General features: G+C 42.3%; 1 protein-coding gene across 1 annotated transcript in view; it reads left to right on the plus strand.

Annotated features, from left to right (window-relative positions):
* CDC42BPA (CDC42 binding protein kinase alpha) overlaps nt 1-25,318 on the plus strand; it is a 328,701-nt gene that overhangs the window by 217,598 nt on the left and 85,785 nt on the right. The window contains 7 exon segments of the mRNA XM_043511659.1: nt 251-287; nt 290-393; nt 395-418; nt 420-491; nt 771-830; nt 832-882; nt 10,369-10,613. Coding sequence (XP_043367594.1) covers nt 251-287; nt 290-393; nt 395-418; nt 420-491; nt 771-830; nt 832-882; nt 10,369-10,613 — 593 coding nt within the window.

Genomic DNA, 25,318 nt, shown 5'->3' on the forward strand with positions numbered 1-25,318 from the left:
CTACATAATGGCCAAATTTAGAATTGGTATAGGTGAGCAATTCCACTTACTTCAACTGATCATAATCTGGCCGACTACCTTTACAAAGAACTATCACTGCAAGCAACCTGGTCGGTGTCATATATTGTTACCAGTTTTCCATCTTTGGATCGATATATGTGGCTCCCATTCACTTCAGTGAAACCCTCATGCACACATCCAAAGGAAGAATTTGGCCCTAATACTTTATAGGTTTTTTTTTAAACTGTAGGAACTGATGGAGTCTAGTGAGAGATTAAAATCCCAAACCAAGAGCTAAAAGATGCACCCAGCCAGCGGAAACTGGCCATGCAGGAGTTCTCAGAGATGAATGAGCGGCTGACCGACTTGCACTCTCAAAAACAGAAACTTACCCCGCCAGGTTCGAGATAAAGAGGAAAGAGTAGGACGTGGTGATGCAAAAGGTGGAAATCTTAAGGCAAGAGTTACGGAAACAGAAGACTCAAAAAGAAGTAAGTAGTGAAAAGGAGTTTGTAAGTCCTTAGGGAGTAATTATATGTGGAGGATTTTCATACAATAATTCATGCTTACTTCACTGCCTTTTAAAAATATATTCAAGCTGTAGTCTGTACCTTTTTACTCTTTATTCATTTGATTGTTACTTTCTATATAAATCTAGTTTCTCTTTAGGGCTTTGAATTTTTCACTACTAGTATTGAAAATTCAACTTTTACACCAAAAAATATAACTTTGTTTTGGGGGGAAAAAAAGTTTCTTACCCTTTTTTTTAGCTGGAAGTCCATGCTGAAGCTGCAGCTGCTGAGGCATCCAAGGACAGGAAATTGCGTGAGCGAAAGTGAGCAGTACTCTAAACAGCTGGAGAGTGAACTGGAAGGACTAAAGGTTAGTCTTTTTTTGGTCAATGCCTTTAAAGTTAAAAGCCAGCTTAGATGTGAGCTGTAAAAATTGCTTTCAGTACCAAGAGGGTATTGTGAATTTGTGACCCTCACTCTGTATTGAACTTAAAGGCAAATTTGTATCAAATTGTATCTATGAAAGGCTAAGTGAACACCGAAAACTTCCCACAATCGCAACTATTAACCATTACGTTCTTTTCATGCTAATCGTTAGCTATGTTTTAGAGGAGCATCTCTATCCTAGTGACACCTGAGTTTCTGTATTTATTCCTGGTCAATGACTTTCATAACTATTTTCTCACTCTACAAATCAAAGAAGTGTTTATAATGTTTGATTTTTCAGCATAAGTGAGTAGTTGTATATAAACTTAATCGGTACATTCAGAGCTCTATGGAGATGTTTTAAACATTACTTTATGATTGCATATTTCAATTATATTTAAGTCTAAATAGAACCAAATGTCTAATAACTGATGTGCCTATAAAGGAAAATTTTTGAATGTATCATTACTTATCTCAGCCAAGCATGGGGATGTAGTCCCAATTCTGCAAATACTTAAGTGAGAGAGTAACTTTATGCATTTAAATAGTCTCACTGATTTCAGTGGATTACTCACATGTGTTAGTATTCCAGGATCAGGGACTTTATTCAAAAGCACAAATGTTATCTCGTGATTTGGTGTTGTGTAGGCATGCTCTGTAGATGTTCCACTGTCTGAAGATATATGCCTCAGAGTTGATGATTAGGAATAAATTGGTTTTTCTGGTTCCATATGAAGGTGAGTATGCATTTAGGGAAAAACCATGTTCCTATCTAAGTCAGTAAGGTAATTAACCACTGGAACATTTTATCAAGGATATGGTGAGTCTTCATCACTTTAATTCTTCAAATCAAGATAGCACATCTTCCCAAAACATACGCAGTAGTTCCCTGTGAAGTTATGGGCTTGATACAGAACATTGCTGTGTGAAATTCTATGGCCTGTGGTTAGGCACATCAGACTAGATGATCATAAGGTCCTTTTGGTTTAAAATCTATGAATAATAGTTTTGCCATTGATTTCTGTGGGACCCTTAGCATCCCACAAGACTGTTCACAAACTCTTTTGCGCATATTTACAGTAGAACCTCAGAGTTATAACACCAGAGTTATGAACTGACCAGTCAACCACACACCTCATTTGGAAACTGGAAGTATGCAATCAAGCAACAGCAGAGACCCAAAATAAAAAAAAAAAAGCAATACAGTACAGTACTGTGTCAAATGTAAACTACTAAAAAAAATAAAAGGGAAAGCAGCATTTTTCTTCTTCATAGTAAGTTTCAAAGCTGTATCAAGTCATGTGCAGTTGTAAACTTTTGAAAGAACAACCATGATGTTTGTTCAGATTACAGACATTTCAGAGTTATGAACAACCTCCGTTCCTGAGGTGTTGTAACTCTGATGTTCTATTGTATTAATTTGCCTTTCTTCCCTAAGTAGAATACAGAACGTAGGCCTTAAAAGAATCAGTTTGTCCCAAACACAGGATTCATAAAGGCTGCTAGTGCTGCAAATCCCGCCTACCAGCTGGAATGAAGTTGTGTTCCTTTCTGCTTCATATATCTTCATCAGCATAAAAGAGTCTGACATCAGAATTTAGATGCAATTGTGGATGAGGCATGAGGCCTTAGAGACATAGTTTACTCTTTAACACCTCTATGGGTTCTGTAGTGTCTGACAGTAATGAAACCTCGTTTGTGTTAGTAAAACTGAGCAGATAATGACTTGGCTGACATGTAGGGAGAAGATGCAAGCAGAAATAGATTACTGTTTTATTTGTTTTTGTAATAATAACAAAATGTATTGTTGAAAATACTAGCACTATAAGTAACATAGTAAGACAGGACGGTATTCCCATCAAAGGGCAAATGTAACTTTCTTTAAATAATATTCAAGAAGCATTCTTGATTTCCAAATTATTTAATTGTATTGCCACTCTTAATATCAGTGTATTTCTATATACATTTATAGGGTCTTCCCTTCCTGTTTATTACACAAGACTTAAATGCAAATATCTAGTGCTGTTTCTTCCAACCAAAAATTAAAAACCACATTTATTATATTGCTGAATAATTTTCATGGTTTTTGTATGTTAAGTAAGGTCAACAGAATTTCAAACTATCCTATATCCCAAGTTATTTTTTTGGATGGGGAGGGAAGGGAAGGTTAATGAACAGAAGGATGTGGTGTGAGAGCCTGAGTTGGGAGACTGACGTTTTTGGACATCAGCCCATTTGCGCTTGCATGAATTTTTTTAATATTTTGTGGCATATTCCCAGACCTTTTTGGATGGAAACATTGGTAAACAAATTAAAATAAATAAATTAGGCATGTTAAATATTTAGACTGTATTTATACTGAAATTCCCAGCTCCATTCCCCTTTTGCTTTTGTTGCCTACCCTGAGCAACAACAGATTATTAAATTAAGCAAAATAATAATATAAACAAAAATTGTATGTATACCTATTCAATTTAAATTATTTATTTCATCTTCCCTATCAAGTTGTATCAGCCAGCCTTTGTAACCATAAAACCTTAAATCGCTGTTTAAACACTTTATCACAAGTTTGCATTCTTGATGTAACTAAGTCCCTTGATTTTTTTTCTCACCACAGATGATGGTGGTGATTCATCTACAAAGGGAGATACATGCCCTGAAACAAACCAAGCAAACTATAGCAGTGTCACTAATGGCTATCTCTCTGAAGCCAAGCAGAAAATTCTGAGATTATCTGACTGAACACAGTGTTTAAAAATAAAGGAAAGGGACGCGTGACATTAAATGATCATCTTTAAATCTTTACATTTTTGCCACTGTTCCTACTTAACAATACTGCAGTTTTTGTGACATTCCCTATGCTTAAGTACAAGACTCAATGCATTCTTAATTATCGAGTTGCAATCAGAGACACCATAGTATCCTTACACTTGAATACATTTTGTAACATTGCTAATAATATTGATAACATTTTGAATCTGTTGGCTTCACAACATCTTGATGGAATAAGGAAGTATTATTTGCCTTAGTTGAGATATGGAAACTGTTTCAAATTCTCAAACATGGCCTCTAAACATCTTTGTGCAGATACAGTAGATTTATTGCTCAAATGGATACATCACAGTTACACCATTTGTGCAGTCAAACAAATGTATATAAAAATAGTTACACATACATAGCTAGAACTCAAGCTCAGACCAGCTCAAAATTTATTTTCTGTTTACTTATTTCACTGATGAGCTGTAGTTAATTTTAAGCTGTTGAAAATACATGTAACCCTTCTGCCAGTCAGAATTGGCAGCAACAAGGGCCGGGTTCAGTTTCTTCAGTTTCCTTTTCAACAATACAACACAAATCCGGCTCAAGCCTCACCCACTGACAATTACACACCACCCCTTGGGCATCTCTAAGAGGCAATACTTCCCCTCTCGCAAGCAGAGTCTGAGTGTCTAAAAAAAAAAAAAAAAGCATTTAATAAAAGGAGGGAAATAATGAGGCATTAATTTCGGGAAACACCGCAAGCAGGGTTTATAAACATAAACCATGAGCAAAAAAACCCCACCACCAAGTAAGGTTGGGCAAGTATCCGTTTCCCCTCAGTTTCTTAAGTCCAGCAACCCAAAGGTCCCTTTACATGTGCCCGTCCCCTTCTCTGCACCACACTCACACCCTTGGACAGTGCAGACCCAGAGTTCAGAGGTGCATCTGCAGAGTTCATTTCCTACCTTGGGGGGGGGGGGAGTGTAGGAGGCACCTTATGCACTCTCTTGCGCAGACACTCACTTGCACCTCTCTCTGCGGGACTTTGCTCTGGCATCTCCACCAGCTGCCCTGCTGGCCACTTGCCACGCCTCCTCCGCCAGCCGCCCTGCTAGCCACAACTAGTATGTCTTCGGGCCCCCCACTTAACACATTCTCAGTGATTTCAGCTGTTAGTGGGAGAGCCTCGCTGCTGGTGCACACTGGGTAATCTCTTGCATCAGAGGACACTGTCCCCGAGCAGGTCTAATACTGGGCAAAAACAACATTGGGAAAGAAAGCTACTAGAGCCTCACCGGGATAGTGCTTGGGGTGTGCTATAGACTGCTGGGATCTAATTTGGATATGGATAGAGACCTCTTTAATGTTTTAAATGAAGTAAATACTAGTGGGATCCTGCGTGATCATGGGAGACTTTAACCTCCCAGATATAGACTGGAGGACAAGTGCCTAGTAATAATAATAGGGCTCAGATTTTCCTAGATGCGATAGCTGATGGATTCCTTCACCAAGTGGTTGCTGAACAAACAGGAGGGGAGTGCCATTTTAGATTTGGTTTTGGTGAGTAGTGAGGACCTCCTAGAAGAAATGGTTGTAGGGGACAACCTTGGTTCAAGTGATCATGAGCTAATTCAGTTCAAACTGAACGGAAGGATAAAAAAAAAATCTGCGACTAGGGTTTTTGATTTCAAAAGGGCTAACTTTCAAAAATTAAGGAAATTGGTTAGGGAAGTGGATTGGACTGAAGCACTTGTGGATCTAAAGGCGGAGGAGCCTGGGATTAATTCAAGTCAAAGTTGCAGAAGTTATCAGAAGCCTGCATCCCAAGAAAGGGGAAAAAAATTCATAGGCAGGAGTTGTAGACTAAGCTGGATGAGCAAGCATCTCAGAGAGGTGATTAAGAAAAAGCAGAAGCCTACAAGGAGTGGAAGATGGGAGGGATCAGCAAGGAAGCTACCTTATTGAGGTCAGAACATGTCGGGATAAAGTGAGAAAGGCCAAAAGCCATGTAGAGTTGAACCTTGCAAAGGGAATTAAAACCAATAGTAAAAGGTTCTATAGCCATATAAATAATGAAGAAAAAAGGAAAGAAGAGGTGGGACTGCTAAACACTGAGGATGGAGTGGAGGTTAAGGATAATCTAGATGTTGCCCAATATCTAAACAAATACTTTGCCTCAATCTTTAATGAGGCTAATGAGGAGCTTAGGGATAATAGTAGCATGACAAATGGGAATGAGCATATGAAGGTAGATATTACCATATCCGAGGTAGAAGCCAAATTTGAACAGCTTAATGGGGACTAAATTGGGGGCCCAGATAATCTTCATCGAGAATGTTAAAGGACTGGCACATGAAATTGCAAACCCATTAGCAAGAATTTTTAATGAACCTGTAAACTCAGGGGGTTGTACCCATATGTCTGGAGAATTGTTAACATAGTTCCTATTTTTAAGAAAGGAAAAAAAAGTGATTCCGGGTAACTACATGGCCTGTTAGTTTGACATCTGTAGTATGCAAGGTCTTGGAAAAATTTTGAAGGAGAAAGTAGTTAAGGACATTGAGGTCTATGGAATTGGGCCAAATACAACATGATTTTACAAAAGGTAGATAATGCCAAACCAACTATCTCCTTCTTTGGAAAGTAACAGATTTTTTTAGGACAAAGGAAACGCAGTGGATCTAATTTACCTTGATTTTAGTAAGGCGTTTGATATGGTGCCACATGGGGAATTATTAGTTCAATTGGAAAAGATGGGGATCAATATGAAAACTGAAAGATGGATAAGGAACTGGTTAAAGGGGAGACTACAGCAGGTCATACTGAAAGGTGAACTGTCAGGCTGGAGGGAGGTTACCAATGGAGTTCCTCAGGGATCGGTTTTGGGAGATCTTATTTAATCTTTTATTACTGACCTCAGCACAAAAAGTGGGAGTGTGCTAATAAGTTTGCGGATGACACAAATCTGGGAGGTATTGCCCAATTCAGAGAAGGACCGTTATATCTTTAGGAAGATTTGGATGACCTTGTAAATTGAAGTAATAGCAATAGGATGAATTTAATAGTGAGAAATGTAAGATCATGCATTTAGGGAGTTAATAACAAGATTTAGTTGGTAAGCTGGGGACGCATCAATTGGAAGTAACAGAGGGGAGAAGGCCTTGGAGCATTGCTTGATCACAGGATGAGCTGCCAATGTGATAGGACCATGCAAAAAGCTAATGTGGTTTGGGATGCCATCAGGCGAGGTATTTCCAGTAAGATAGGAGGTGTTACGTACCGTTATACAAGGCATTGGCGAGACCTCATCTGGAATATGTTTGCAGTTCTGGTCTACCATGTTTAAGAAGGATGAATTCAAACTGGAACAGGTAGCAGAGAAGGGCTACTAGGATGATCCGAGAAATGGAAAACTCTGTCTTATGAAAGGAGACTCAAGGAGCTTGACTCAAGGCTGAGGAGAGATATGATTGCTCACCATAAATATATCAGAGGGATAAATACCGGAGAGGGAGAGGAATTATTTAAGCTCAGTACCATGTGGACACAAGAACAAATGGATATAAATTGGTCATTGGAAGTTTAGACTTGAAATTAGACAAAGCTTTCTAACCATCAGAGGATGTGAAGTTCTGGAACAGCTTTCCAAGGGAAGCAGTGGGGGCAAATGACCTATCTGGCTTCAAGATTAAGCTTGATAAGTTTATGAGAAGATGGTATGATGGGATAAAATGATTTTGGCAATAAATTGATCTTTGACTGTTAGTGGTAAATAGACCCAACGGCCTGTGATGGGATGTTAGATGGGGTGGGATCTGAGTTACTACAGAGAATTCTTCCTGGATATCTGGGTGGTGAGCCTTGCCCACATGCTCACGGTTTCAGCTGATCACCATAATTGGGGGTCAGGAAGGAATTTTCCTCCAGGGCAGATTGGCAAAGGCCCTGGGGGTTTTCAACCTTCCCCTGGCAGCGTGGGGCATGGATCATTTGCTGGAGGATTCTCTGCATCTTGAAGTCTTTACACCATGATTTGAGGACTTCAGGTAGCTCAGACACAGTTAAAGTTTATCGCAGGAGTGGTGGTGGGTGAGATTCTGTGGTCTTCGTTGTGCAAGAGGTCAACTAGATGACCATAATTGTCCCTTCTGACCTTAAAGTCTATGAGTCTCAGTGATTTCAGCTCTGCTGTGTGAACAAGACTCTCAATTCAGTCTAAATTAGCTCTGTTATTACACAGGGAGACGAGGAAGGGTCAAATAGTGTCTGGGATCCTTAGGCAAAGGCCCACAACACCAAGTACAAGTACCTGTCCCCACCCTCTCTCAACTCACTAGGTTTTGGAACCCATGGTCCCCCTGCCTAGCGAGTGCCGTTAGTTGAGGGTGAGTCCCTCAATCAGAAATGCCAGTAACAGTTCTGCTGCCCTGAATTCACACAAGATAACAGCCCTGTATTACTACTGCCCCAATAACAAGAAGACTGAGAATTCAATACCAGCCAAAGTGACCATTTGGGCAAGCATCCTATCATGCTGAGCACTAGGCAAGTGGGGTGTCGCATGCAAATGAGACTCAGCCTCCTGAAGTCCTCTTCCACAGCTCATCACTAGATGTCAGGGGAGAGCTCATTCAGACTCTGCTTACATACGTATTGTTCACACTCTACTTTGTCTTTCACAACAGCACCTGTGCTGTGGGCCGAGTGTTGTTTTGGTGCTCAGTATATCACTGAAATTACAGTAAAAAAAAAATTTATGGACCTGGTACATGAGGTTGCAGTGGAGGAGCAGTTACCTGCCATATCTAGTTGGCTGCCCTGAAGTTAAATTAGCAGTGTTAAGCAGCACCAAAGCAGTTAAATGGTTATTGACTTTTGCCTAGCAGTGTGTCTCCCCTTTCTTCTACATCAGATTACCCTGAGGCATGTTTAAGCAGGACCACTTCCCCATTCCCCAGAAAAGCTCCACGTGCTATAGGCATGATTTCACCCATAAGGCTTGTCTACACAGGGATATCCAGGACGTTACTCTGAATAACTAGAAGTGGAGAATTTGACAAATGAATTAATCAAACCAAATTAAGCCACTTTAATTCTGAGTAAGAGTGACGATACAGGGGTTTAATGCTGTTATAACTAATCCACTTTAAATGAACATATTTTGTGAATTCAGATTAACTTTCCTGAGATGTCCCCATGTAGCTAGAACATCACAATAAATCATTTTTGTTTTGCTGTGGCCTGAGTTAGATAAAATCTTGTAATTCTATAAACTGGAACTGCACAGCTCAGGGATTCTGCATTCCCATGCTGACACTAGTTGCAAAGCTCATTTTTTCTAGAGGAGGTCTCCAGCAGTCCTTGTATTCAACATCATCTGGACTTTCTTGCGCAGCATCAAGCTAGCAAATTCTGTTTAAGCATCAGCAGAAGTAAAGATACAAAAGTCAAGCTATGATTCTAACTGAGAATATTGTAATAGTGCATGATACAAAGTGTGGTTATAACCAGGTACCCAAACACCTCGGGTGCATAGGCCAGTTTCAGTCACTCTAAATAATAGGTCTCCAGTATAATTGCACTTCCACAGTTGCTTTATTAAATATTTTTTTCTTTTATATATTTAAAAAATAAGAAAACAGTTTTCAGGGGGTTTTAAAAAGATAATTAGTACATGTTTTATTTTAAAAAGTACTCTTGTGCTAAAAATGAGTGTTGGTTTTTAATGTTAAATAGCAGAAGATTATTAATAGTGCCAGTCACACATAAGCCCCACCTGATTTGAGCCTGATCTCTGCTGCCACACTAATCAGGCGGCAAAACTTCCATTGACTTCAATGGGTGCAGGACTAACCTCTTGCAATTCGAAAATAAGTTAAGCAATATTTAAGGAGCATTCAAGTAGCAGAATATCTTGCCAAACAGCCTCTCCAGAACTCAAACTGACATAGAATGAAGTAGTACTAGCTGTTTAGCTTTTATGCTGTGATAGAAAATGATAAATGAAATATGCTGGGTCATGTTCTGGTGCTTTTTGCTATTCCTGACTCAAGGGTACAGAATGATGGAATCAAAATGGTACTTAGCATTGGTACTCTGACCAGCATTGGAGTTTCTGCACTGCCTCCACAAATTGCTTGTTCTAGGAATTCAAGTGCGGGCGCTTGTGTGTCGGGATTCGAAGGAGGACATACTAAAATATGTGGACTCTGGACCAGGACCTTAACCCTCCTACTCCATAATGTCACCTTGAACTTCATGCTGTAAACCTTCCAGATATGTGAACTCAAAAGATTTAGGGGGAACCAGGACTGCGATATACAAGAATAGAACCTTGTGATCTTTTTCTGATTTATATATATGAATGCCAGAATGTGCCTTTTGCATTAAAATGGCAATATAACCACATAATACAAGGACCTTAAAATTATACTGTATTAAAGTGAGTACACTCACTGGTGAAGAGAGGAGTATCGTCCTGACTTTACTTTGACACTGACTTTATGGCAGTGAGATAAATGTGTATATTTAACTGTAGTCTATTGTGTAAATTATACTCTCTGTGTGCCTCTATAAAACATGACAATGTAATCAAGATTGAGTTGTTATTAAGCATATGTTTGCGGTGATCTGTAGTGCAAGAAAACTATTTTGAGAGTTCCTTTTATAGCAAAGACAAGTTGGTCGCTTACCAGGGGTGAGGCAGCACAGAACTCAGCAAGAGATTCACCAAATAAAGGCTGAGTTGGAAAAGGAGAGTGTTTCTATGAAGAGGAACTATCCAAAACGAGAAATATACATGCTAATGAAATCAAATCCTGAAGAAAGAACTGCGGGATGCAGAGAGCCAACAGCTTGCCCTCAAGAAAGAGATCATGATCTTGAAAGACAAGTTAGAAAAGACCAGAGAGAGAGGTAAGTGTATCCTTGCAGCTCACCTGTGAACTCTAGACACCTTAATAGCTTCAGATGCATTTACAGACCACACCATCACAGCAGGGTTCTGGCTGTAATCAGAGACATATTGGTGTATCTAGTGTCATAGCTTGAAAATAAATAAACCTGAAATCCCTATGTGATGGTTTTCTCACAGTGTGCCACCTGGATCTGGGGTACCACTGAGCCCTCTGACCCACAAGCCTGGGCTCCCTCTCACACTGTGCTGCTGTGACAGCTGCAAAGCCCTCCAAGCTTGCACTTTCATGAGCATTCACACTTGTAGGGACACACCCCAGCTGCAATTATATGCGGGCTCTCTAACCACCAGCCTCCCAGTTTAGGACCCCAGAGCAGTACCATCTTACTTGGTCAAATCTGACCAGTATATGGGTTTAACCTGGTCAGTCCTCTCTCCCTCAATGTGAAGAGGACCATGCACACTTGTGGTAACCAAACTGAGATTATCCCCCGACACCTAGTCAAATGCACACTGTTTGGATTAAAACATAAAATAAGTTTATTAGCTACAAAAGATAGATTTAGTAGGGCTGTGAAGTGATTTAAAAAAAAAATTAGTCGCGCTTAATCACGCGATTAAAAAAATAGAATACCATTTATTTTAATATATTTTGGATGTTTACTACAATGTTTAAAATATATTAATTTCACTTACAACACAGAATACAAAGTATACAGTGCTCACTTTATATTTATTTTGATTACAAATATTTGCACTGTAAAAAATAAAAAATATATTTTTTTAAGTCACCTCATACAGGTACTGTAGTGCATCTCTTTATCATGAAAGTTGAACTTACAATGTAGAATTATGTAAAAAAAGACTGCATTCAAAAATAAAGCAATGTAAACTTTAGACCCTAAAAGTCCACTCAGTCCTACTTCTTGTTCTGCTAATCGGTAAGACAAACAAGTTTGTTTACATTGACGGGAGATACTGCTGCTTGCTTCTTATTTACGATGTCACCTGAAAGTAAGAACAGGCATTAACATGGCACTGTTGTAGCTGGCATTTACACGATATTTATGTGCCAGATGCCTAAAGATTTATATGTCTCTTCATGCTTCATCCACCATTCCAGAGGACATGCTACAATGCTGATGATGGGTTCTGCTTATAACGATCCAAAGCAGTGCGGACTGATGATGTTCATTTCATCATCTGAGTCAAATGCCACCAGCAGAAGGTTAATTTTCTTTTTTGGTGGTTTGGGTTCTGTAATTTTCCACATCATGTTGCTCTTTTAAGACTTCTAAAAGCACGCTCCACCTCATCCCTCTCAGATTTTGGAAGGCCCTTCATATATTTAAAACTTGGGTCAAGTGCTGTAGCTATCTTTAGAAATTACATTGGTACCTTCTTTGTGTTTTGTCAAATTTGCAGTGAAAGTGTTCTTAAAACAGACAACATGTGCTGGGTCATCATCCGAGACTGATATAACGTGAAATATATGCAGAATGCGGGTAAAGGAGATGTACAATTTCCTCCATAAGGAGTACAGTCACAAATTTAATTGATGCATATTTTTTTTAAATGAGCATCATCAGCATGGAACCATGTCCTCTGGAATGGTGGCCAAAGCATGAAGGGGCATACGGATGTTTAGCATATCTGGCATGTAAATACCTTGCAACGCCAGCTACAAAAGTGCCATGCGAACGCCTGTTCTCACTTTCAGATGACATTGTAAGTAAGAAGCAGGCAGCAGTATCTCCTGTCAATGTAAACAAACTTGTTTGTCTTACCGATTAGTAGAATAAGAAGTAGGACTGAGTGGACTTGTAGGCTGTAAAGTTTTATACTGTTTCGTTTTGAGTGTAGTTATGTAACCAAAAAAAATCTTCATTTGTAGTTACACTTTCACAATAAAAGAGTTTGCACTTCAGTACTTGAATGAGATGAATTGAAAAATACTATTTCTTTTATCATTTTTACAATGCATATATTTGTAATCAAAAATAATATAAAGTGAGCACTGTGCACTTTGTATTCTGTGTTGTAATTGAAATCAATATTGAAAATGTAGAAAAACATCCAAAAATATTTAATAAATTTCAATTGGTATTCTATTGTTATAAGTGCGATTAATCGGGATTAATTTTTTTGAGTTAATCGCGAGTTAATTGCAATTAATTGACCGCCCTAATTTTACCTGATTATAAGTGATCACAAACAGATTGAAGCAGATTACCTAGTAAGTAACAAAAATGCAAACTGGTTTTAACATACTAGATGAATTAGCAAATTCTCACCCTGAGTGATAAACAGGCTGGCAGATTCTTAAGGGACAAGCTGCCTTTGCTTTGCAGCTTGGGTTTCCCAGGTTTTCATACATAACTAGAAATCCCTTTAGTCTGGGACCGTCACTTCCCCAGTTCAGTCTTTGTGCGTCAGGTGTTTCCAGGTGTGATGGTGTTGGGAGAGTGAGGTACCATCATGATGTCATTTCCCCCTTTTAAATCATCTTTGTACTTGCTGGAAAGCTCTTTTGCTGTGACCTGGGTCAAACAGTTCCCATTGTCTAGTGCTAACTCTGAGAGGTTTCTGTTGTACACAGTTCCTGAGGTAATCCTTATGTTTGTGTGCATTTCCACAACAAGCCGTTAACATTGTTTGACCTTTTTACCTTTGTACCTGAAAGGCTGCTTGTGGGTGTTTTCAACCTCACAACATGTTTCAGTAACACATACTTAGCCAAACTTCATAACTTCACATACCTAATAGCACATACAATCCAACGAGATATTAATGTCTTGCAGATCAAGACTTTTAGAATGATACCTCGCAAGGCATATCTTGTGCAAAACATATCCTAATTATGACAATGGTGAATAAGGGGGTGCCAGGGTGTCACACCCTATGCTAGCCATCTTCAAAAATATATGTGATGAGGTGGAACAGTTACTCTTCCTTGTGTCAAATTCTGCACTGGCTTTCCACCCCCATTAAAGTAACTGGAGTTGCAGGGTTGTAAATCGGGAGAAGAATTTGCCCCATTGTAGCTTAATAATTTTTAGCATTTTTCCCTGTTTGATGTTTTCATCTTTTCATTGGAGATCAGCTAGTGCTTACACTTTCTGCTGGCCCGGGAGCAATAGCTTAAGGTGGCCAGAGGCTGATCTGCACTGGTTTTATTCAGTGCTAACATCTGTCACCATGCTACTGTATACACAAGCCTCGTCATGTGTTCTGAAAGGGTGATTTGTCAAAGACCTGCTTTTATTGTCATTTGAGAGAGCTTCCAATTTTCCTTGAATGTTCACTGCAGGGCCAGCCTTAGGGCCAGGCAAACGGTGCCCACGCCCAGGGCGCTGTATATAGGGGGCACCACAAGGGGCTCGGGCTTCCCCTGGCTGGCTGTGGCTGGATTCCTCTCTTCTCTGGCCGCTCCCCTGCTGTGGGCCAGCAGGCTTCTCCATGACCCCTCCTGCTTCCCTCACTCACGCCTCAGCCAGTTGGCTGAGGGCTCCGAGTCTGCCTTGGGGAGCCCAGAGTGGCGCAGCCGGAGCAGTCACTGGCGGCACAGCACACCGCTCACTGCATGGAGCAGAGCCAGGTCCCTCCCTGCTTGTGCCACTTGATCTCCGGTGGGGGCCGGCTGGGCCAGGTCCAGGAGGAGCAAAATTTCCACATGAGTCGGGGGGCAAGGGGGGACTTAAAGTGACAGTGTGCTCACTGTATCTCAAACTTCCCTAAAACACACACATACAGGCTCTCACACCCACATATACTCTGTCTCACAATCCCCCAACACAGATTGTCACACACACAGAGTCTCACACTCCCCAACACACATTCTGTCACACAATCCCCCAAGCTCACACACAGGCTCTCTATCATGCGCGCGCACGCACACACACACACGTATTATTATTGTTGTTATTACTGCTTGGTACTTCCTGTCAAAATGCTTGTGGTGAGCCAGGAGTGGTTAGGGGCTGCAGGAGGGCCGTGGGCTCTGGCAAGATGCAGCTCCATGCGACAACGCGAAGCCTGTTTTGAGTCGCAGGCCAGACACCACAAGCCACTGCAACAGCACAGAAGTAAGTGTGGCAATACACCATTTACCATGCCACCCTTACTTCTGCGGACAGTGGCCTAGGAGTAGGAATTTGCTAGTTGTAGCAGTTACTCATTGTGACATTATCTGATTAAAACATGACCATGTAGATCATTGTTGCAACCACTATTATATATTTGCAACAAATCTTGTACAAAAGGTGGCATGTAAGATGTCTATGAAAAGGTTATGATTTGCAGAATATGTTTATGCTATTGATATGCATATATCATTTTTGTATTTGAAGTTATGAGTACTGGCTCTATACCTGTATTTCAAATGTTGGCTCCTGGGGTAATGCTCGCAAGGTAGTTAGCCAGCATATCTTGAAGGGACTAGTCAAAGTAAGTGGCTCATCAAGGGATACTTAACTCACAATGGACCATGGGAGACACCTATCTACATTGAATGGACTTTCCTGTGGACATTCCGTATGGAGTGTAGGTAGGTGATGGCAGAGGAGGGGGAGCCCATAGGAGCCAGGGGTGATGGTAGGAGAGGACGGAGGGCACCAAAATACAAGTTTGCCCAGGGCACAGTTTTCATTGAGGCTGGCCCTGGTTCACTGAATGGTATTCATCAGTAAAGGCAAGTTCATCTAACTGGATAATATAGCCGTAGTAATAATAGCTTGAGTGTATGTAGCACCATCATCGATGAAGATTTCAAAGTGCTTAACAGACAGTGGCCCATCAGTTTCCTTAATCTTTCTCACAGCAGGAAGTGAGATAGAAGGACTTCAAGGGTGTAGTTCATGCAAAGAGGAAAGGCAGGTGTATGGGATCTTGTACTTCCATGACCACAGAGGGGGAGCTGAGCAGAAGAGTGAAAGAGAAGGCAAGAGGCAGGGAACAGCAACTTTAATGCTGTGTTCTTCAAGTGCTGGTGCCTATAGGTATTTACCGTGAGTATGCATACATGAGACTGGAAGATTCTTCACTAGCAGTGCCCTTGGTCCATGCCTGCACCTCCTTGGGCTCCAAACCAAAAGTATAAGGGTGGCGCAGACCAACCGTCTCTCCAGTTCCTATCTACTGTTCATGGTCCAAGACGAAACTCCAACAGTATCCGCAGCTTTCCTAGAATTCCTGTCTTCTACTCAGGTTTTCTTGTAAATAGTTTTTATCTTTGTGTAGATAGTGTGACAAAGTTCCTGCTCTACCTTGGTAGGTCTTGCACTTATTGGCAGATTTGCTCACCTTGGAGCTTCACGGCAGCCCTCAGCTTGGCCATTTTTCTGAACCCACAGTCCAGGTCGATGACTCCTGTGTCTGACTAGGAGTTGGGAGGATTTGGGGGGAACCCGGGCCTGCCCTCTACTCCGGGTTCCAGCCTAGGGCCCTGTGGAATGCAGCTGTCTAGAGTGTCTCCTGGAACAGTTGTGCGACAGGTACAACTCCCTGGGCTACTTCCCCATGGCCTCCTCCCAACACCTTCTTTATCCTCACCATAGGACCTTTCTCCCGGTGTCTGATGATGCTTGTACACCTCAGTCCTCCAACAGTCCACGTACTCACTCTCAGCTCCTAGTGCCTCTTGCTCCCAGCTCCTCACACGCACACCACAAACTGTTGTGAGCTCCTTTTTAAAACCCAGGTGCCCTGATTAGCCTGCATTAATTGATTCTAGCAACTTCTTGATTGGCTGCAGGTGTTCTAATCAGCCTGTCTTAGTTGTCTCCAGAAGGTTCCTGATTGTTCTGGAACCTTCCCTGTTACCTTACCCAGGGAAAAGGGACCTACTTAGTCTGGGGCTAATATATCTGCCTTCTATTACTCTCCTATAGCCATCTGGCCTGACCCTGTCACAATAGATAATAGATAGATACTGTTTTGGGATTAGGAGTTCTGCCCCCATTATTCCCACCATTCAGGTCACCTATTATGCCCTAAATCCTGCATGGCCTGCCCCAGGGTCTTCCCAATTGGTAATCCCCATGCCTCTTGCTTGTACTGCATCGGAGAGGCTCACATTCCATCCAAGTGCAAGACTTATTGTTCATTTCCACCTCGTACATGACATTCTTGCAAATTCTGATTTAAGATGCATCTGATGGAGCTCTCCATGAGGCCACAGCCCAACTCTGGGTCTTCTGACCCTTCTGTACATCAGCAGGATCCACCTATTACTAGCCATCTGGACCGGGTTTACCTTAGTCCCGTGTCGTCCAACTCCAGACTTAAAGGCTCTAGCAGGCACAGACAAGAAGGGTGTAAGAAAAAACACACTAATAAGAAGTGGGAGAAATCCTCACCTAGTCCCTCTAAGAAGAGGATTGCCTCCCCTACAGCTTCTAAGTCAGGTGAGACTCTGCACCTTGGTGTGAGTGTGTCTGGAGTTGCCAGGGAGCATGGGCCAGTACCTTCAATACTGAGAGCCGAGAACACTCAAAGATTGCTACCAATTTCAGTCTCTCCTCAATAAGGGAAAGATCATAGCAGTTGTCCCTGCAAGTGTTACTCAGTGTGACACTGTACCATGGTGACTTCAGTAGTCATCATGAGGTGGGCTTTCGGCTTCACCCCTCAGGGTTTTCTAAGGAAGTCCAAGTTATGGTGGAGGACCTCCCCTTGGGAAGTAACTTTCTGTTCAGCAAAAAATGGATGAGTCATTACACTCTCTCAAAGGTTCCCAGATGACCCTCCTCTCCCTGTGGAATTATACCCCAGCACATTGAAGGAAGTACTCTAAACTGTCTCCTTACAGTCAGCATCCCTCCTCCACCTCCTTGTCAATCAACAGACTTACAAACCACCAGGAAACACCAGAAGTTACACTGCAGCAGACAACATACTCACCATTTTTCACGCGCAGCCCCGTCAAGAAGTCATTTTGACAGAAGCTTCAAGAGCTCCAGCCAGTCTCCACATCGCCAGATGCCCACTTCCGCTTCTTTCCAATGTAGCAACATGTTACACCAGACAGATGGGTCCCAGAGATCATCTTCACCGCTACACAATAGAATTCCTTTCCATCCCTACATGAAATCCCTCTCCCCAGCCCTCTTCAGGGACCTCTCTCATGAGAGGTTTGTCAGACAGGAGATAGATTACTTTCTTCAGCAAGGGAGCCATAGAGCTCATGCCCCTCAACGCAAGGGGAAGGGTTTCTATTAGAGATATTTCCTTTTTCCCAAAAAGAAGAGCAAATGGAGACCCATGCAGAATTTATTGCAGTGACTTTGGACTCAACTTCAGCCAAAGGCTATTTAACTCTGGACAGGTTCCTCGCAATGAGGAACCTCACTGCCCAACTCCGACTGATAGCTTGTTCCTATTGGATCCTTTTAGCTCACATAGACACCTGTTATACATAACACCTTACATAAGGCTTCATCTTCATTGCCTTCAGGTGTGGTTATGCATGGTTTATGCTCTGAACAAAGATACCTTAGACAAACCAATCTCAATCATAACAGAGAAACCAAGTGGCACCAAATTTTTGGGCCCAAAAAGAATCCCAGCTACACATCAATCTACTCAAACTTCAAGGAAGGTATGAGGCTTGCAGAAGGTATCTGTTTTTAGCACATTCCCAACATGTTCTGGTCATGTTGGACAACATGACCACAGGGTTCTACATAAATAAGCAGAGGACAGTGAGGTCCACCCCTATTTGTGCAGAGGTAGTCAGACTATGGAATTGGTGCATCCAACCCCAGATCACCCTTTGAGAGGTGCACCTTCCTGGAATAATGAACACCTTAGCCGACAGCCTCAACAGACACTTCTACAAGGACCGTGAGTCGGAGCTTCACAGGTTGATGCTACAGAACTTCTTCCAGAAGTGGGGGTCCCTGTAATGGGACCTCTTTGCATCACAGGTAAACAAGAAGTGTCCAACCTGCTGCTCCTCTACTGCTCCAGTGCACGATACTAGAGGGGATGCATTCCTGGTACAATGGTCAAAACCACTGATGTATGCTTTCCCAACTATTCCCCTCTTACCTTGGGTCCTTAACAAGATCAAACAAGACAAATCAACAATGATCCTAGTGACACCTTGGTGGCCGAGACAGTTTTGGTTCACTAGCAACCTCCAGATGTCCACACACCCATATATCAGCTTACAACCATTGCTGAACCCTCTGACTCAAGACAAAGGTAAAACCAGCCATCTCAACCCAACATCTGACCACCTCAAAGCCTGGTATTTGGATGGGCAGTGAGCTTAGAGAGCTTGTGCTCAGAAATACAATCCATTCTCACTAACACCAGAAAGGCTTCTAGAAAAAAATGATATGCTGCCAAATGGAAGAGGTTCTCCATCTGGTGCGAACATCACCAGGTACTTTTGCTGTACTCTGCAATCACTACCATCTTGGCATATCTCCTGTTGCTGAAGTAAACGAGTTTATCCACCAGCCCATCCACTAGTTTATTTTGTGTACATGTGGCAGTGATTAACGCATTCCGTCCTCTGATAGACAGCTTCTTCGTAATCACCTACACTACAACCAGGTTTTTTGAAAGGTCTTCTCAGAATTTTTCTTCCAGTACTGGGGCCTTAACCAAGTGTTGTCAGCTCTTATGAATCCACTTTCGAGCCTTTGGCCTCTTGCTCCCTTCTCCATCTACCCGAGAAAGTGGCCTTCCCGATGGCAATCATCTCCACCAGGAAAGTAGGTGAGCTTGCATCACTTATGGCAGACTTTCTCCCTTTGTGGTTTCATAAGGATAAAGTCTCTGAAGTTGCACGCCAAGATCATCCCAAAGGTTCCCTCTGAATTCCACCATACATCTACCAGTATTCTACTCAAAACCTCATGTTACCAAGGAGGATAGGAAACTCCATTCTCTGGGTGTACATAGAGCCCTTTCTATCTGTAAAGAATGAAACCCTTTAAAAATCCCTTTAAAATATTCATCTTTATTGCTGAGTAGATTAAAGACTCTGGAAATGGATTTTGGGCTGCATTCTGCTGTTTTATGAACAAATGGAAACCTCGCTTCCTCAGGATATGAGCACCCATTCAAATAGAGCACATACTACTTTCATAGCTTCTCTCCAGTGAATACCTCTCAGAGAAATCTGTAGAGCAGTGATATGGAGCTCACTGCATACATTTACCAGACATTATGCACTGGTTCAAGCTTCTTCAGCAGATACGTCCTTGGCACAGCAGTCCTACAATCTGTGGTTCAGCATGGATCCTCGCACCCTCCTCCTCAGTGAGTACTGTTTGTGAGCCACCCACTGTGAAATACACATAGGGACCAGTGCTCTAAGAAGAAAGGAAGGTTATTTCCCTTATAGTAACTGAAGTTCTTTGAGATGTGTGATCCCAATGTGTATTAAACTACCTGCCTTCCTTCCCCTTTTGATACTTACTAGTTGATTTGTGATAGAATAGGAACTGAAGAGGTGGTCCGTCAGTGCCACCCCTTATGCCCTGGGTTCAGAGCACAAGGAGGCGCAGGGCACAAGTGTGGACCAACAGACACTGCTAGCAAAGAATCTTCCTGTCTCAGGTGCATAGAGCATATGCGCACGCACCCATGGTGAATACCCATAGGACCACACATCTCAGAGAACTCATTACTAAAAGTTAAGTAACCTTCCTTTTCCCCTCTCACAGCAAAGTTAAAGAACAGACTACATTGCAGATTTCTGTTGTCCTGAGCAATGGTAGCTCTTGTTTCCAGCTTTAACATATTCTGATGTCTAAATAGATGGGGTGCAAGGGAGGGGGTCAAATGATTTTTAGGACAGCAGAGATGACTGCTAATTTCAGGAAAGTATAGGCAGCTGGGATCCACAGGAAATAGCTCTGTTGTCCCTATGGATACCTCCAGTTCTAATAAAAACTAGATATTTCCCCGACCTTTATTGATCTGGTGCTGATAGTAGAAGGTGGGATGAAATGAAAAATAGCTTTTTAAAAAGTCTTGTAAATGGAAGGGGGGGCGACGTGGGGGAGAAATTCTTCCCTAATGCATTGTTTTATGCAAGAAGAAGGAAATGTGCAAAGGAATCATTTCAACTACTACTGGAACACAGCCATATTTGGGACAGCACCCCATTGTGTGTCAGTACATTATACCTTTGTTTTAGGACAGGAATTGAAGAATAAAATCCAGCTGAAACGGTAGAGGTAGTTTCCATAGTAGCATGTTATCACTATCACAATTAAAGTTTTGACAAAATAATGGGGTCAGAAACCCTACAAATGCAAAAAAGGCTACCACATCTTTAGTGATTTGAAATAGAGTGATGGATGTCACCTGAATACTATAGTGACCCTTTAACACCATGTTGGCATGTTAGTTCAGTACTGACTCAGTGAGAAGAGTGTCATATAATGAATTGACAACACCACAACCTGTCCAAGGGCTACTAGGCAGCTCTCCAACACCACTTTCTACAAGCCATTACCCTCTGATCCCACTGAGAGTTACCAAAAGAAACTACAACATTTGCTCAAGAAACTCCCTGAAAAAGCACATGAACAAATCCGCACAGACACATCCCTAGAACCCCGACCTGGGGTATTCTGTCTGCTACCCAAGATCCATAAACCTGGAAATCCTGGACGCCCCATCATCTCAGACATTGGCACCCTGACAGCAGGATTGTCTGGCTGTGTAGACTCCCTCCTCAGGCCCTACGTTACCAGCACTCCCAGCTATCTTCGAGACACCACTGACTTCCTGAGGAAACTACAATCCATTGGTGATCTTCCTAAAAACACCATCCTGGCCACTACGGAAGTAGAAGCCCTCTACACCAACATTCCACACAAAGATGGACTACAAGCCTTCAGGAACAGTATCCCCGATAATGTCACGGCTAACCTGGTGGCTGAACTTTGTGACTTTGTCCTCACCCATAGCTATTTCACATTTGGGGACAATGTATACCTTCAAATCAGCGGCACTGCGATGGGTACCCACATGGCCCCACAGTATGCCAACATTTTTATGGCTGACTTAGAACAACGCTTCCTCAGCTCTCGTCCCCTAATGCCCCTACTCTACTTGCGCTACATTGGTGACATCTTCATCATCTGGACCCATGGAAAAGAAGCCCTTGAGGAATTCCACCATAATTTCAACAATTTCCATCCCACCATCAACCTCAGCCTGGACCAGTCCACACAAGAGATCCACTTCCTGGACACCACGGTGCTAATACGCGATGGTCACATAAACACCACCCTATATCGAAAACCTACTGACTGCTATTCCTACCTACATGCCTCTAGCTTTCATCCAGATCATACCATATGATCCATTGTCTACAGCCAAGCTCTACGATATAACCGCATTTGCTCCAACCCATCAGACAGAGACAAACACCTACAAGATCTCTATCATGCGTTCTTACAACTACAGTACCCACCTGCTGAAGTGAAGAAACAAATTGTCAGAGCCAGAAGAGTACCCAGAAGTCACCTACTACAGGACAGGCCCAACAAAGAAAATAACAGAACGCCACTAGCCATCAGCCCCCAACGCATCATCAAGGATCTACAACCTATCCTGAAAGACGACCCATCACTCTCACAGACCTTAGGAGACAGGCCAGTCCTTGCTTACAAACAGCCCCCCAATCTGAAGCAAATACTCACCAGCAACCACACACCACACAACAGAACCACTAACCCAGGAACCTGTCCTTGCAACAAAGCCCGTTGCCAACTCTGTCCACATATCTATTCAGGGGACACCATCATAGGGCCTAATCACATCCGCCACACTATCAGAGGCTCGTTCACCTGCGCATCTACCAATGTGATATATGCCATCATGTGCCAGCAATGCCCCTCTGCCATGTACATTGGTCAAACTGGACAGTCTCTACATAAAAAAATAAATGGACACAAATCAGACATCAAGAATTATAACATTCAAAAACCAGTCGGAGAACACTTCAATCTCTCCGATCACTCGATTACAGACCTGAGGGTGGCTATCCTTCAACAAAAAAACTTGAAAACAGACTCCAACGAGAGACTGCTGAACTGGAATTAATTTGCAAACTGGATACAATTAACTTAGGCTTGAATAGAGACTGGGAATGGATGAGTCATTACACAAAGTAAAACTATTTCCCCATGTTTTAGAGTAGCAGCCGTGTTAGTTTGTATTCGCAAAAAGAAAAGGAGTACTTGTGGCACCTTAGAGACTAACAAATTTATCTGAGCATAAGCTTGTAGCTCATGAAAGCTTATGCTCAAATAAATTTGTTAGTCTCTAAGGTGCCACAAGTACTCCTTTTCTATTTCCCCATGTTGTTTCTCCCCCCCACCCGACCCCCCATTGTTCCTCAGATGTTCTTGTTAACTGCTGGAAATAGCCTACCTTGCTTGTCACCATGAAAGGTTTTCCTCCTCCCCCCCCACTGCTAGTGATGGCTCATCTTAAGTGATCACTCTCCTTACAATGTGTATGATAAAACCCATTGTTTCATGTTCTCTGTATGTGTATATAAATCTCCCCACTGTATTTTCCATCAAATGCATCTGATGAAGTGAGCTGTAGCTCACGAAAGCTTATGCTCAAATAAATTTGTTAGTCTCTAAGGTGCCACAAGTACTCCTTTTCTTTTTGCAAGTTTTTCCTGGAGCTTTCTCATCCAAATATTGACCAGCCCTGACTCTACATGGTTTATGAGAACTTATTGGGTTACAACCCAAAGTCATGCAACTACAAAAGCCAAAAGGTGATCAAATTTCCAATTCTAATATAATAGCTGAACAGTTTCATAAAGTTACTCTGTTTCATGTTTGCTGTTTATAAATCTAGTTCCATCAGGATCTTTTAGATCTCTGTAAAGAACGTGAATTGAGTCCAGCATGAATGGGACAGTATGTATAATATATAATGGTATTGTGTGTGTGTATAATGTTTGGTTTCAGAGTAGCAGCCGTGTTAGTCTGTATTCGCAAAAAGAAAAGGAGTACCCGTGGCACCTTAGAGACTAACAAATTTATTAGAGCATAAGCTTTCATGAGCTACAGCTCACTTCATCGGATGCATTTGGTGGAAAAAGCAGAGGAGAGATTTATATACACACACACAGAGAACATGAAACAATGGGTTTATCATACACACTGTAAGGAGAGTGATCACTTAAGATAAGCCATCACCAGCAGCAGGGGGGGGAAAGGAGGAAAACCTTTCATGGTGACAAGCAAGGTAGGCTAATTCCAGCAGTTAACAAGAATATCAGAGGAACAGTGTGGGGGGGGGGGGGGAGAAATACCATGGGGAAATCCTGAGGAAACTACAGTCCATTGGTGATCTTCCTAAAAACACCATCCTAGCCACTATGGATGTAGAAGCCCTCTACACCAACATTCCACACAAAGATGGACTACAAGCCGTCAGGAACAGTATCCCCGATACTGTCACGGCTAACCTGGTGGCTGAACTTTGTGACTTTGTCCTGACCCATAACTATTTCACATTTGGGGACAATGTATACCTTCAAATCAGCGGCACTGCGATGGGTACCCGCATGGCCCCACAGTATGCCAACATTTTTATGGCTGACTTAGAACAACGCTTCCTCAGCTCTCGTCCCCTAATGCCCCTACTCTACTTGCACTACATTGATGACATCTTCATCATCTGGACCCATGGAAAAGAAGCTCTTGAGGAATTCCACCATGATTTCAACAATTTCCATCCCACCATCAACCTCAGCCTGGACCAGTCCACACAAGAGATCCACTTCCTGGACACTACGGTGCTAATAAGCGATGGTCACATAAACACCACCCTATATCGGAAACCTACTGACCGCTATTCCTACCTACATGCCTCTAGCTTTCATCCAGATCATACCACTCGATCCATTGTCTACAGCCAAGCGCTACGATATAACCGCATTTGCTCCAACCCCTCAGACAGAGACAAACACCTACAAGATCTCTATCATGCATTCCTACAACTACAATACCCACCTGCTGAAGTGAAGAAACAGATTGACAGAGCCAGAAGAGTACCCAGAAGTCACCTACTACAGGACAGGCCCAACAAAGAAAACAACAGAACGCCACTAGCCATCACCTTCAGCCCCCAACTAAAACCTCTCCAACGCATCATCAAGGATCTACAACCTATCCTGAAGGACGACCCATCACTCTCACAGATCTTGGGAGAGGGACCAGTCCTTGCTTACAGACAGCCCCCCAATCTGAAGCAAATACTCACCAGCAACCACACACCACACAAAAGAACCACTAACCCAGGAACCTATCCTTGCAACAAAGCCCGTTGCCAACTCTGTCCACATATCTGTTCAGGGGATACCATCATAGGGCCTAATCACATCAGCCACACTATCAGAGGCTCGTTCACCTGCGCATCTACCAATGTGATATATGCCATCATGTGCCAGCAATGCCCCTCTGCCATGTACATTGGCCAAACTGGACAGTCTCTACGTAAAAGAATGAATGGACACAAATCAGACGTCAAGAATTATAACATTCAAAAACCAGTTGGAGAACACTTCAGTCTCTCTGGTCACTCGATCACAGACCTAAGAGTGGCTATACTTCAACAAAAAAGCTTCAAAAACAGACTCCAACGAGAGACTGCTGAATTGGAATTAATTTGCAAACTGGATACAATTAACTTAGGCTTGAATAGA

Source organism: Dermochelys coriacea, chromosome 3 (assembly GCF_009764565.3).
Source record: "Dermochelys coriacea isolate rDerCor1 chromosome 3, rDerCor1.pri.v4, whole genome shotgun sequence".
Classification (NCBI taxonomy): Eukaryota; Metazoa; Chordata; order Testudines; family Dermochelyidae; genus Dermochelys; species Dermochelys coriacea.